At 36.7% G+C, this 13,833-nt stretch overlaps 1 protein-coding gene across 1 annotated transcript; it reads right to left on the bottom strand.

Annotated features, from left to right (window-relative positions):
• Nucleotides 1-803: 803 nt before the first annotated feature.
• LOC128227591 (mucin-5AC-like) lies at nucleotides 804-10,402 on the bottom strand. The gene is made up of 3 exons (XM_052938277.1): nucleotides 10,142-10,402; nucleotides 4,976-5,552; nucleotides 804-2,409 (listed from the first exon to the last, which is right to left on the bottom strand). Coding segments are annotated over exons 1-3 (1,383 nt in total). The 5' UTR covers nucleotides 10,144-10,402; the 3' UTR covers nucleotides 804-1,605.
• Nucleotides 10,403-13,833: the final 3,431 nt, after the last annotated feature.

Here is a 13,833-nt window from a genome sequence, read left to right as displayed (position 1 = left end):
TTGCTAAACGTTTGTGTTTGAGCACCTGCAAACTTTCATAATCTTGCTAAACGTTTGTGTTTGAGCACCTGCAAACTTTCATCATCTTGCTAAACGTTTGTGTTTGTGCACCTGCAAACTTTCATAATCTTGCTAAACGTTTGTGTTTGTGCACCTGCAAACTTTCATCATCTTGCTAAACGTTTGTGTTTGTGCACCTGCAAACTTTCATCATCTTGCTAAACGTTTGTGTTTGTGCACCTGCAAACTTTCATCATCTTGCTAAACGTTTGTGTTTGTGCACCTGCAAACTTTCATCATCTTGCTAAACGTTTGTGATTGTGCACCTGCAAACTTTCATCATCTTGCTAAACGTTTGTGATTGTGCACCTGCAAACTTTCATCATCTTGCTAAACGTTTGTGATTGTGCACCTACAAACTTTCATCATCTTGCTTAACGTTTGTGTTTGTGCACCTGCAAACTTTCATCATCTTGCTTAACGTTCGAGCACCTGCAACCATTTGTCGTCTTGCTTAACGTTTGAGTACCTGGAACTATTCCTAATCTTGTAAAACTTTCGAGCACCTGCAACCAATCCTCATCCTGTCAAACATTCTAGCATCTGCATTCTTTCAACAAAAAAGTTTCATTTCAATGTCAAAGAAAGTGATAAGAAATTTGCAAAATTCATGCCTTAATTATGTGACACAGACCGTCATGCATGACGACAACTATGGTAAAGGACTGAATGAACACACAGACTCAAACCTTAACGCATTTGTATGAATAATAACAATACTGTTTACATACTATCATATTTATTTTATAGCAAAGAGACGAACACAAGGATAAAAATGCACCAAGAAATCAACAAAAACGCTGTTTATGTAAGAATATATTAAAACTCATAACATGACGTTCGCTTCTTTTCTTAAATCGAATACTGGGTATCTGATTTTAGCACGATTGTACACTTAATATTTGGAGTTCGTTGCACTTTGTCTTTATTGTTATTTTAACGGATAGAAAATGTTTTACTTCATTCTTTATAACCACAGTTATCGGAAAACGTAGCGATAGCTGTATAAAGGCTTATACTCATTGACAGGATTTAGAACGGTTTGCTAAAGATTTTAAACATCATGGTAAAACCTCAGTTCCCTTTCCCAATTCCAAACGAAATAAGAAAATGCGCAAATATTTGAACAGAAAGTTCCATTTTACACAAGTCACGATTGAATCAAACAAAAAAATGTAATTATAATATATATTACCGTATGAAGAACAGTAGGAGTATATACGATTATTATTGCATGTCCCCAAAAAGTACATCTATAATTATTTGCGTTCGCTAAGAGATGACCATCTTGACATTTTATAAAAAACGACCGGACATCTGTGGTCTAAGTCCGACCCTAGGTTCATTAGTGTAACCCGGAAAAGTTCTAATAGCAGATCGGCACCATCGAAAATTACTCTTAGGATCAACCGTTCAAAGGGTTTTTGATGACTTGGCTCCAGTAAGAATAAATGAAAAATCCGTGCTGTATATTATAATGAGCTTCAGTCTTTGAAATTACCCACACAGACAAACATGATATCATTAAATTAAAAATGACAAAGTTTATTTCTTCAATAAGTCCAACTGCTGGAGTTGACGCCGAAGCTCTTGGAAATTTTGTGTTGGCGGCGCCTCAGTCTGAGCACACCGGTCACTCCAATATTTGACCTGAGAATTGAAATCACAATAAAATCCATAGCAGTGTCCATAGTCCCTATGGCTCTCTATGTCCGTTCCAGGTGCGTGCCACCGACCCTGGTGAACACAACCATCGGTACTAGGTCTTGCTCCTATTCCAGCGCCACTTGAACCACTTAACCCAGGTGATCCTTTTACGGCCTGCTGCATCATAGCCATCACCACCGGATCAACATTACCATGAGCTCCAATGGGGGCGTTCAAACTAGCCCCACTGGTCACGCTGGCCCCAGAACCAATTTGTTGCATCAGCAAAGCGGTCATTTGGTCAGGGACGCCTTGACTGTTGATATTCTGGGAGCTGCTGCTTGCAGTTGCGCTGCCAGTCCCAGTCGATTCAGCTAAGAACTGCCGGTATAATTGGTCCAAAAGTACGGGATCCATACCAGAGATCACTGAGGTGGTTGTGGCAGGGGTGGTGGGCTTGGTAGGAGGGTTGGTTATAAAGGTTGTAGCCGCCGTCTCCACGCCCATTAAGGGTTTGGGGGTCTTAGTGGCGCTGGTGCAGTTGTGGTCATCCCAGTGGACAATGTCGCTCTCGTGGTTGCAGTACGAGCCGAAGCACCAGCTGCCCGACTGACCACGCTCAATCTCTGTGAGCGGCATGTACATTTTACCCTGGAACATACATCCGCGTCGCTTGTTCTTTGGCTTCGAATGTTTGAGTAACTGAAAATATAGACAGCGCTGCATTTTAGGAACGAGGCTTCCTTTCAATTGGGATACAATCATATGTTTTTTAAGCTATTATCGTCGTTTGTAAATAAGAAACTGATAGTAATTATTATCTAACTGTGTTACGCGTATCATCATCACTCTGGTGAACGATAATGTTATTATTTATAATAACTATCCATTTGTCAAGGGAAAACATGCAATTGCCAAAATAATTGTATTCGTTGTTCAAAGTAGGTGAAGATGGTACAATTTATAGACATAGACTGATTTTTTCTTGAAGCAATTCCGAGTAAATTATAAGGTAATGGAAATAATTTATGCCATGTGTGTCATGTTAATTCCTTGCTTATTGCCCTGGTGTCACAGCAGGATGCCACATTTTCTTTGTATTGTTTATTTGCGAATTGCCAATTATGTGTTCAAAGCGGAAGTATCTACACAATACTTGACCGCATAAGATATGGGCCATCACAACAGGGGTCAATAATAAACACATTAAATATCCCGGATTAAGGGATGATAGGGATCATAAAAGCCGTAATCTAGGTCTTTAACTCATTTCAAAGGCATTAAAATATCGCCCAGCTAATAATCTAGCTAAGCATGTACCATTGGTAACACAATCGTGACACACAATTGCCACACAATATGTCCTATTTTTATTTTCAAGCTGCGCATTGCTTAATTCTACCGCCATTCAACGGTTTCCATCGTGACACATGGAGCCAGTTTTGATGTTATGAACTGATGGTTTGGCGAGTTATGGACTGTTTCATTCATTTCATGCATGCATGATAACTATTCACTGAAAGCTTTATTTTCTATTTTTTTTTCTCGAACAACGAGATTGCTGACGCTAATATATTCCGGAGGGTAATGGGATACAAGTGGTTTGCATAAACATTTATCTTTCAGGCACGTTGATACAATATGACTGTCATTTAGTACGAAAGTCATTGGATTACACGCTCAACATATGAGAGCCACATTTGGTGGTTGCGTTTTTAAAATGTACGCAGTTCAGAAGCATGCATTATGTCACATTTCTGATAGTTAGTCTGAGTAGCTCGTTGTAAACTAAAGACTTTACCATAGTTTTAATCGCTATAATTTTACAAAATTATTTTGTGCTGAGTATAATAGCGTTTCATAGTTTCCTTTATATAAACATATTAATAGCATTCCATTGCTAGATCTGGCATATCTTTTAAGATGAAGTGTTGCCTGTTCAACTTCTGTAATACGACCCCACGTGAATATTTGTTCCTCAAAGCAAAGCATTTACAGAATTGGTAGAGGGTCGCCTTTGCAATATTATGCGAACTGTTTTTGATATAGGCAATCAATTTCAGACAAAACATTATCTAACTTTCCAATGGAGCTATGTAAGGACAACTAAGAGTTTCCATTGAAGACATGAATGGGCAACTGACACGTCCCTAGTTGTCAAGTTTTTAACGAAAAAAATAGATGCGAATGGATTCCCTAGGTGATGAATAAAATATGCTTCCTTTCTATAAAACTTTTTGTAATTTTAACAAATTTGTTTTCTGTTTTGTTTGATTTTAGTATGAGTATAATATTGGTTCCAAGTTTTAGTGGTACTATTTTTATTTAATTTCTACACAGCTGACCTAGATTTGAAAGAGTATAGATGTAGAAGTCAGTTATAACAATTGTCCAATATAGTTTTGTATGGCAGTATAATCACTTAAATAAAAATGAATATATTCAATCTTAACATAACAAACCATATCAAAGTATGTGATGAAAATGTCTTTTTTGTCATGTTTTTGACGAGAAAGTCTTTAAACCACTATAAATATGTCCAAAACATATTAAGAAGTCTTTTATCAAAATGTTATGACTCAGGTTGGCAGGATAACTGTCTTTTTATGTCGCCATAAACCTATATCACACTGAAGTGGTTTTAATATCTTCATGAGGTATAGAAGAATGTATACGATTATTATTCTAAACATGGAACTATTAGCGTAGCAGACATGTTATGCAAACATACATACGTTCATTAGCATGTAAGATAAAATGCAACCAAATCTATCGTATTTTGAATTATCCGTAGTCGGATTTGACACAAGATTAAAGATGACCATCCGATGTTCATATGGCTGATGTGGGGAAGAACTTAATTGATGTAGTGATTGCTGAACAGCATTTGTATTTTCCACATATGTGCATGTTTGCGTTCGATTGCCTGACAGAAATGAATTCTCGTGTCTTTTACATCGTCGGTCTTAATTAACACGAAACCGTATTTTCTGCGAAAAATATACAGTCTATCTAAGAACATTATTTGTTAAAAGACAACTCAATCCTAAAATAGCAAACATTCGAAAAGGCAGTTGGTCATCTGTTTCATGAGAACAGTGCGAATATTAATCGAATACTTTATAGGCATCTGGTGTGGCATCAAATCTTTAACAAGAAAACTACGGTCAGTATTAATGGACGTTAAAATTATGAAGTTGTTTCAGACAAACATTAAACTCCAGGAATGAACGTCGAGCATTCATTAAAGTAACATTTCAATACATACTGCCGCGGCGATGTTCGTACTCTTTCCCTTTGAGGCTGCCATGAGGAGCTCGGCAAGGGTCATCTCCAAAAGTGGCTTCTTGGTAGTTGTTGTTACTGGTAGGGCGGTGGTGGTGGTTGTGGCGGTTGTAGTTGATGTTGTGGCTGGCGTTGTTGTTACAGCTTCAGTCGTAGTGACCAGTGGTGTCTGTGCCGTGACTGTTTCCTGCTTTCGCTTCCCAGCTAACAGAACCGACACAATCGTTTTTGTTAAATTTGTCACGTTAGCATTCGGATGTTTTGCTATGTCGGCAGTCTGCATCAGAAGAGCTTGTAAACGATCACTGAAGTCTTGTGGTTTGGGTGCCTTTGTCTCATACACCACGGGTGCTGCGGATGACACGGGTGTCAAGGGTTCCTTTGTTGTAACTACTGGACTGGGTGTTAAATTGGGCAAGGCCGGGGCGAGGAAGTCATACTGGCCCCATGGCATGAACTGGTTGCCGTTGCCCATTCCCCAGACATTCATGGTAGGCATGGTAGTGAACGCCCGGCACATCGATACAAACTGCACACAGACCAGCAGCGAGAACAACCGCCTACAACACAGAGATATTTATATCAGAAAATCTAGTTTTTTTATTGTCAAAAAGATAACTGTTTCTTGGGATACTAGAGTAGTCTGTAAGGAGAATGCTACCTCATCCACTGGCTTAACTTAAAATTAGCAGAAGTATTAAGGGGCAGTTGAAAAGAAACTAGGCACATTTGATGAGTTTGATCAGAGAATTGGGAATTTTAAGAAAGAACTGTGTAGCATGTGGGGAGTGATTGACAGATAGGAGCCTGGCCAAGGTGGAAGATAAGGTGTACGGGATGGTGGCCATGAAGGTTGCCAAGGAATCGATGAATTGATCCAGTCAGAGCGTGTCAATCGCTGCCCGAGCGAGCCGACCCCGGACAGGAAGCGGTCTATTGAGGTCATTTAAACATTATTATATGGTACGAAAATAGCAAAAGGAACTGATTGACACAAGTTTAAATGGGTTATCCGAAGCCCCGAAAGCACGTGCTAAAATGAAGAAAGCGCAGAGTCAAGGGGTGAAAACCCGGATCGCGTATGATACGCTCCACAAAGATGGAGTGGCCTTGAGGGAATAGGTTAATGTTTCCGTCTTTTCTGGAATGTTGAGGGACTTACTGCTTCTAAGCTGCGTAATGCAGATTTTCTCAATATTATTTCATACCATGTCATTCGTTCTGTTAAAATTCTGGACTAGTTATAAAAGCAATGTTAAATGGTTAGGTTTCTCATAATTTATATAGAAAAGTTGAGCATGGGAATGCTCGTGGAAATAGCAATGGTATTTTAATATTTTATTAAAAAACAAACATTTTAAAGATTGTAAAATAATATATATTCGCAATTGCCGAAAGACAGTTCATTTAAGGAATGGAAATTGAGGTGAAAGTATTTAACAATCAGTGTGGACCGGGCGCCTTTCTTCGTTCTAATATTTTAACCGCGACACTGTTTAAATCCACGCTCAGACCCTGAGAGCGGCTCAGTTTTCGCCAACATCAAATACAGACCAGTCAAAACTAGCATAACCATCCTTTACAGTTAATTATAAGTTAAAATGGATATGTTACATTTAAGTTTTGGGTGACTTATTGAATGTGCTAACTGTAATAAAGGTGATAATCAACTCTAAAAACGCACATAGAAGCACTTGAAGCCATGGGCTTTGTACGGCTAAATTATTTCACTGCGACGATATATGTGGGACCATGTTTGACGTTAGATATGACGAAAATAAGGGGGAGGAGGGCGAAACATACCCAAGGAGCCCCAAAACAGAGCAAATGGCAAGGGAGGATATGGCTAAATTTAGTCTAAAATGGTGCATTTTTGGTGTTTTCTATGCATATTGACAAGAAAAGTCAACTTGAACAATAAAACACGTTATACTTATGCCCATGTATTTGTACGGATGTTATAATAGCTATTGTATCAAAGACATTCACATGTACTAAAAAGAAATTCACATAAAAATGTTTAATGTAAACAACCTATTTATACCAGAAAGGCATGTTACGATGTGAAGCGCGGTCAGCTAATTAAATTATATTAAAACAATCGTTAACAGAAAAGGTTTTCACGACAAATACTAATAATAGAATAATTCGTGACATCCATAAATTTGCCGCCATGGTAACGCAAACTGTTAAATGTAGATCGACAGTGTATACAGTGAGCGTTTTTGTCTTGTAATTCATGAAGCATGCATGTGCATAAATTCGCAATTTCCGTCCAAATTTGAATTTGAATTTTAAGAAATGTTGTTCCGATATATCAAGGGACAACTCGGTCTTGTTAAAAAAATGATGTATGGTATTGTTTATGACACCGCCTTAAAGCAAAGCAATATAATCCCTAATATAGTAATATAAGTTGAATGCAATATCAGTTGTTTTAGTGGCGGACTCGTGGTGTAGTGAGTACAGTAGTGTGACAGCAACACGTACCAAAATATGGTTATCATTCATATTCCATGCTTCATTTTAATTCTTCAGTAATTATGTAAGACTTGAGATTGCCCCTTGTCACACCATCTTCATTTAATGTTTATATTTCACTTGATTTATGTCAGGATAGAGACATCTATTTATTTAGTTATGCTGTTGGTTTGTGTCAAGGGGAAGTCAAGTCCCTCTTATTGTTTTTTATTCATGTAAGACATTGAGTTGTATTTGCAAAATGATGCTTACTTAGGTTTACACATGGATAGTATTGTCTTTATATTGTTATTTTTTGCTGATAAAATGGCCATTGTAGGCTAATCGCATGAAGAATTTCAAATCCATTGAATATTTTATTAAATTATTATATTTAAGGGCATAGAAGTAAATACTGATAATCATGATAAAACCCCCAAACTTATGTGTCGGTTATTTGATGTATTTATTGGCTTTATCTTGAACCTTTATGCAGCAGAAGTATGGGGATACAACACATCCAAAGAGTTAGAACGTATCCACTTAAAAGTTCTTAAAAAATATTGAGAGTGAATACTAATACCTACAATGCAAGTGTACATGGGGGGAAAGGCAGTTACCCTCTATATGGTTCAAGGTTGTTTCGTCTGATATGATATTATCAAAACAATATATCAGCAAGCTATGTATGATTGAAATAAGTGATCGTAACTGTAATGTAAAATACACTTTAGTTTAGGCAAGATTGGTATGGCACGTCAGAGAAAAGCACAATGTTTATAGAAATTTCAAGAACTTATTTAGATGTCTTGCTATTTCTTACTTTTGTAGATTACGAATGTCTGTACATCCACTTCGTGTTTAAACTTGTAGATACGCCAGATATAACATAGCTCGCAACCAAGGATATTGTCTGTTGTGTAACTTCATTGATATGGAAGAAGGGTTTCACTTTATTTGTCTTTGACCTTATTTAAACGACATTGCAAAAATATAACATTAACAACTTTTATTTCGTTCTATGTTCGATGTGCATAAAATTACAATTATTACAATCCAAAAATAAAATTGTTTTGATAAATCTATGTTTATTTGGGAAGGAGTCTCTTAAGGAAAGGTTGAAACTTGTATTAGTATCAGGGCGTAATTTAATGGAACAAGTTCACTTTTGATATATATTCTTAAACATATAATATGCCGAACTGTTCTACAATGTTGTTGTTTTGTCTTGTTTTGATATTTGCTTGTATATATTTGTTTGTTTCTATGAACATACACTGTGACATATGTCCTACTATATGTTGTATGTGTTGTTGACGATGTACTTTATACAACTTGGAAATGAACTGTCTGTCTGCCTGTTTTTAGCACAAACAAAGAGCAATTAAAGTAACATTGCATAATCATTTCGTGAGTATTGCCCATCTATTAGGAAAATAGAGATTAAAATGTTCTATGTTTTACACCTCTTACTATGCAACACCTGTTACTCTTATAGTTATTTATGTTTTTTGGAGTAATTAGATATGGCATACTCTATAATAGCTAATTCTTTTATCATTTTTAATGGGCCCTGCTCGGCTTTGGCAAGTTCATTTGTGTATTAACAGTTATAAAACAATAAGTAACAGGTTGAATTAGGTATCTTGAACATATTTAAATCCCACCAGATTTACACCTCACGGCTTTGTTCTTACGTAAGTGCAATTCACCTCAATCAAAATACAAACCCAAAAACATTATGATATTGCTAAATTCCGCCGAAATTCTTATTTGTATGTAATATGTTTTATGAAACGCTATGGGCTATATGTCCCCAGAAATTAACACGTAGTGGTTGTTATGATGGTTTCCATATTCGTGGAATAGGTTTTCCTTTTTAAACCATACAGAAAATTGAAGTTTTATGCAAATTAATTCAAATTAAAGTTCTACTCGACTAACAATACATATTACACGTGTTCACTTGACATCTAGATGTTAAAAAGTTTTTTGACATAACGAAATCATGGTTCTCTTTCTGCTTGATAAAAATGTATTCAAAACGCCCAGCTCAGTATATTACGCTTATTAAAATATATTTCTCAATAATCAAACTATCAGCGAATTTGCTTAGTTCCAAAAAATACAATAATAAATATAGGTGCAAAAAGAACGCATGTACTGCCTTAAGTCGGTGATCATATTCAATTATGTGTTGATTTAAAAACAAAACAATGAAAAATTTATAAACGTATCAATAAGTATGTACATCGAATTCAACCGCAAAACTATACACATTCTTTATCTATTAAATATTACCCACAAAAATGATAGTATTCGAATTGAAAAGTGTTTTTTTTTTCAAAAATATTCTTAAAATGATCTCCTTCATATCGGAAACAGTAGTCTGTGAGTTTTAGATGGTAATTTTGAAATAGCTATAATAATGAGCCAAAGCAGTTTCGTAAGTTATTTTTGTCGCCGGATTCGATTTAAGACTCCTCATATATTTAAAGAATAACCTGTACCAAAAATAACATTTATCACTGGCTGTCAGTTAAACTATTAAACTATTTAAATGAAGTGATCAAAATAAATTAGTTCATGCTCCAATAGCTTTATTGCTGTATGCATGTCGCACATAGTGGCCTAATCAAAATATATCATGCAGTTAATATAGAGGTTATTTAACGTTTCCAATACATACATGATGAGTATTCCGTCAAACTCGACGCGCACAGGAAAACTGACAGTCTATACTTGTCTTCGCCAAAATATATTAAGAACACGACGGTGTGAATGGCAAAAACGTTTCAACGTGAACTGTACCATAACTCTTCTTTGTACCATCAACGTTAACCTATTTTGTCTTTTACAGCTTAATCAACGCTCTTATTTCTATTTTAGCCATATCGCCTGTAAAATTATAATGTTATGATATACAATGTTTATCTTCATGTAAACATGATCTTAATGGTGTTGTGAAGTGTTTATGAAAGCGTACATGCTTTCAAAATAGGTTGTGCTTTTTTCAGATATACATGTATTTGTCCTACAGATTCTGTACTTAGACGAGATTACTAATCTCTTTAACCAATATCAATGGAACATGATAACAAACTTATCCGTTGTTTTCGTAGATTATGTTCTCAGTTTGACTTATGCGTAACCGTACGTAATTATGTTTGAGGTGCGTAGAGTACGCTCGAAGAATTCGAATATCGAAATTCAATATTGAACACAAAGTCAGCTCAGAGATTGATATTCGTGTGACTTAGTGGTAGAGTGTATTTAATGATGGATGCAAATATCGAGTTAGCTGCGAAAATCGAGCTCTGAGTTTGAAATTCAAAAATGTACAGACCTTCAGGGGCTGGTGGGTATGCTTTGCTGACGGGGCTTAGTATAACTTTCGAATAAAACGTTTGAGCTAATAAGCTTATTGGAAGGCTGGTCGGCGATGTCATTTTCTAAAAATCAATTTTCGATATGTATGGACCTGTCAATGTATACCATGTTAAACTATTTTCATAACTGAAATTTGCTATCAGTGAAAGTTATTGTAACGTGAATACTATTTTTTGTTTGTTTCTTTCTTAGTGGGTTGGTAGGTTTTGAAATCATGGTGCTAATCATCGAATCAATGTGATATTGCCTAGGCCACATTTCTTTCGTTCAAACTTACGGATCAAATAACCTTCTAGACGTGTTTTTTGTAAAACGTTTATTTATGTATTTATTAATGCTATAACAAATGTTATCGAAAATCGGCCACCAATAATAACGCTTAATTATTGAGATTTGTATATATGTGTGACCTTTCATAGAACATTTCATAGAGAAAATAAAATAAATAAAAAATACACCAAAACAAAAACATTGTGAAAAATGTACTTCGAAACATGTAAAAATTGCCCAAGAAATTTATCGAGCACAAACTTTTTAAAAAAGTATGTGTAAAATGTAAATGTGGGCTAACATTATCTACTGTATTTGAAATAATTTCGAACTCTTATGGTTTTTTTTTTTAAACACTAACGTTAAATGATAGGTATGACCACTACGAGATCAGTACATTGGTTATATTTCCCAGGTTATAATGCCACGCACCGGGTTTCAATGTCACCGTAACGCTACGGTTACAACGACCAAGAATATCTAGGTCAAATATAATAAATATTTCCGAATATATTTATTTTTCTGCATGATGTAGGATAATTCAGATAAAAGATACTAAGTAATTGCTCCTGTTTCGCTTCTTTCTAAACTCGTCCACTTCGGGAGTATTTTAACAGAATGCCGATAGGATCGAGTTCAGTCATATTATTGTAATGGATGTAATGCGTGGGAATCTAGTCATGTTAATATTCGTACTGAGTTTAATTATACACCAGTCGCTAAGTTTGAGAAAAACAAAATTTTGAATAGCATACACTACACTTATATTCCCTAAATGCTTTTCAGTAGCTTGTTATTATTATCGAATCTTTGAAATGTGGATAATCAGAGTGTAAATCGGGCGTGAACTAGAAATGAGTTCCTTATAAATCAATACGAATCGCAACCCAATATTCAAATATTTTTCCTCCCTTCTTCAGATGGCTTGGTTTTTATTTCATTAAATGTTTAAATTTCACGAAAATTAGATTCAACAAGTGATTTAACCATAATTTTGGTTACAGCTTAATGTAACCAGCGTTATCGCGGCGCACAGTTCCTTTTACCATACAAGTTTATACTACCGTAACCAGTCTATCACTATAGAATCTATCCGATGACGTCAGCGTTTACCTGGTTACTTCCCCTTTTCTTCTAAAACTTTCGAGAAGGTAGCCCGTACATTTTTTCTCAAATTTGTTTTTAATTTTATAACGGCTTTATCGCCTCTGTGTTTTAAAATAATTGTCTCATCACTTGTTTAAACACAGTCTATCACTATAGAATCTATCCGATGACGTCAGCGTTTACCTGGTTACTTCCCCTTTTCTTCTAACACTTTTGTGAAGGTAGCCCGTACATTTTTTCTCAAATTTGTTTTTAATTTTATAACGGCTTTATCGCCTCTGTGTTTTAAAATTATTGTCCCATCACTTGTTTAAACACCTTATATTTCATTATTTAGAGCTGATTGAGCGCAATTTAGGTTTGTATTCGGGGATATCAACAGATTTAGATAGGTCCCTATTTTCGCATCGTGCCTCACCATGGCCATCATAGTCAATATTTAAATGATTGCTTGGGTCTGTTATTTTTTTTGTCACATACCAGTTTCTCCTCAACTGGGTTTAAGATCAATTATTTCTCGTTTCTTTTCATACATCGTGTGCATTTGCGGAAACGGGCCTATCCTGGAAGCCATGAGGCCAGCGGCACGCGCCCGTACCCAGCGGCAGCCCAATCTGTGGCAGCATTGAGGAAGTCGCGGGGCCGAGCAAAACCCGTGCTAGCGGCGCCTGTCACCAATTTCCCGGTCTACGGCACTACAAGCCATCCAAGCACAGTACCGGAAGAGGAGCCGCCACTACTCGCGGCACCCGGTCAAGTACATGTAGTATCAGCACCGGCAGCGGAGCAACCCCTACTCGCGGCACCCGACCAAGCAGAGTCGCCAATAGGGTTAGGGTTTAATGGTCAGCAACCGAGTTCAGTGCCACAAACCGGTAATTTTGACATGTTTTTTAGTCCTGTGCCTATGTTATCCGCATCACTTGGTATATCGGTAAATGTAATTACGAAGTCCAAAATTATTGCTAGTCAGTTTGTTGACCTTGGTCAGCTTTTACTCCTGAACTGAATGATTCGCCTACCAATCACATTGTATTGACCCCTTCTGGCGAATTTGCAATTAAGCCTACCTCTAAGCGCAAAATTAACTCTATCGAAGTTTGGACTGATGCATTCTTGATTTACTCTAGTGTTTACTTGGCGGGCCATCCCGAAAAACTCAGGATCTTCTAAAATATGCCAGTTTAATAAGAACAGCATTTAAAAGAAGTAAATATGGTTGGTTGAAATACGACGAGCAGTTTTGGTATCGTCAAGCCATGAATCCCGCCCGTTTTGGGGCGAAAGTAGACCAAGAATTGTGGCTTCTTTTCATCTCGTCATCTCCCAATTTCGATAATGGTGCCCCCAACCAACTAGTGAGGCAATGTTATGACTTTAACACAGCAACTTGCTTCCGACCTAGATGCAGATTTGCCCATGTGTGTCTAAAATGCTTCAATTCGCATCCCTATAGGCTCTGTCCGTCCGTCACCCGTCCTTCCGGTAGTACAACATCCGCGTCAGGTTGCCGCCCTGTGGGACCTGAGAAGTTCCCCAATGGTCCTTCCAGAGCTTAAAAACTCTTGGATCGGTATCCAAATAAGTCTGTTGCTAAAATGCTTTTAGATGGGT

This window comes from Mya arenaria, chromosome 3, assembly GCF_026914265.1.
Source record: "Mya arenaria isolate MELC-2E11 chromosome 3, ASM2691426v1".
NCBI lineage: Eukaryota > Metazoa > Mollusca > Bivalvia > Myida > Myidae > Mya > Mya arenaria.
This window is presented reverse-complemented; position numbering and strand designations above follow the sequence as displayed.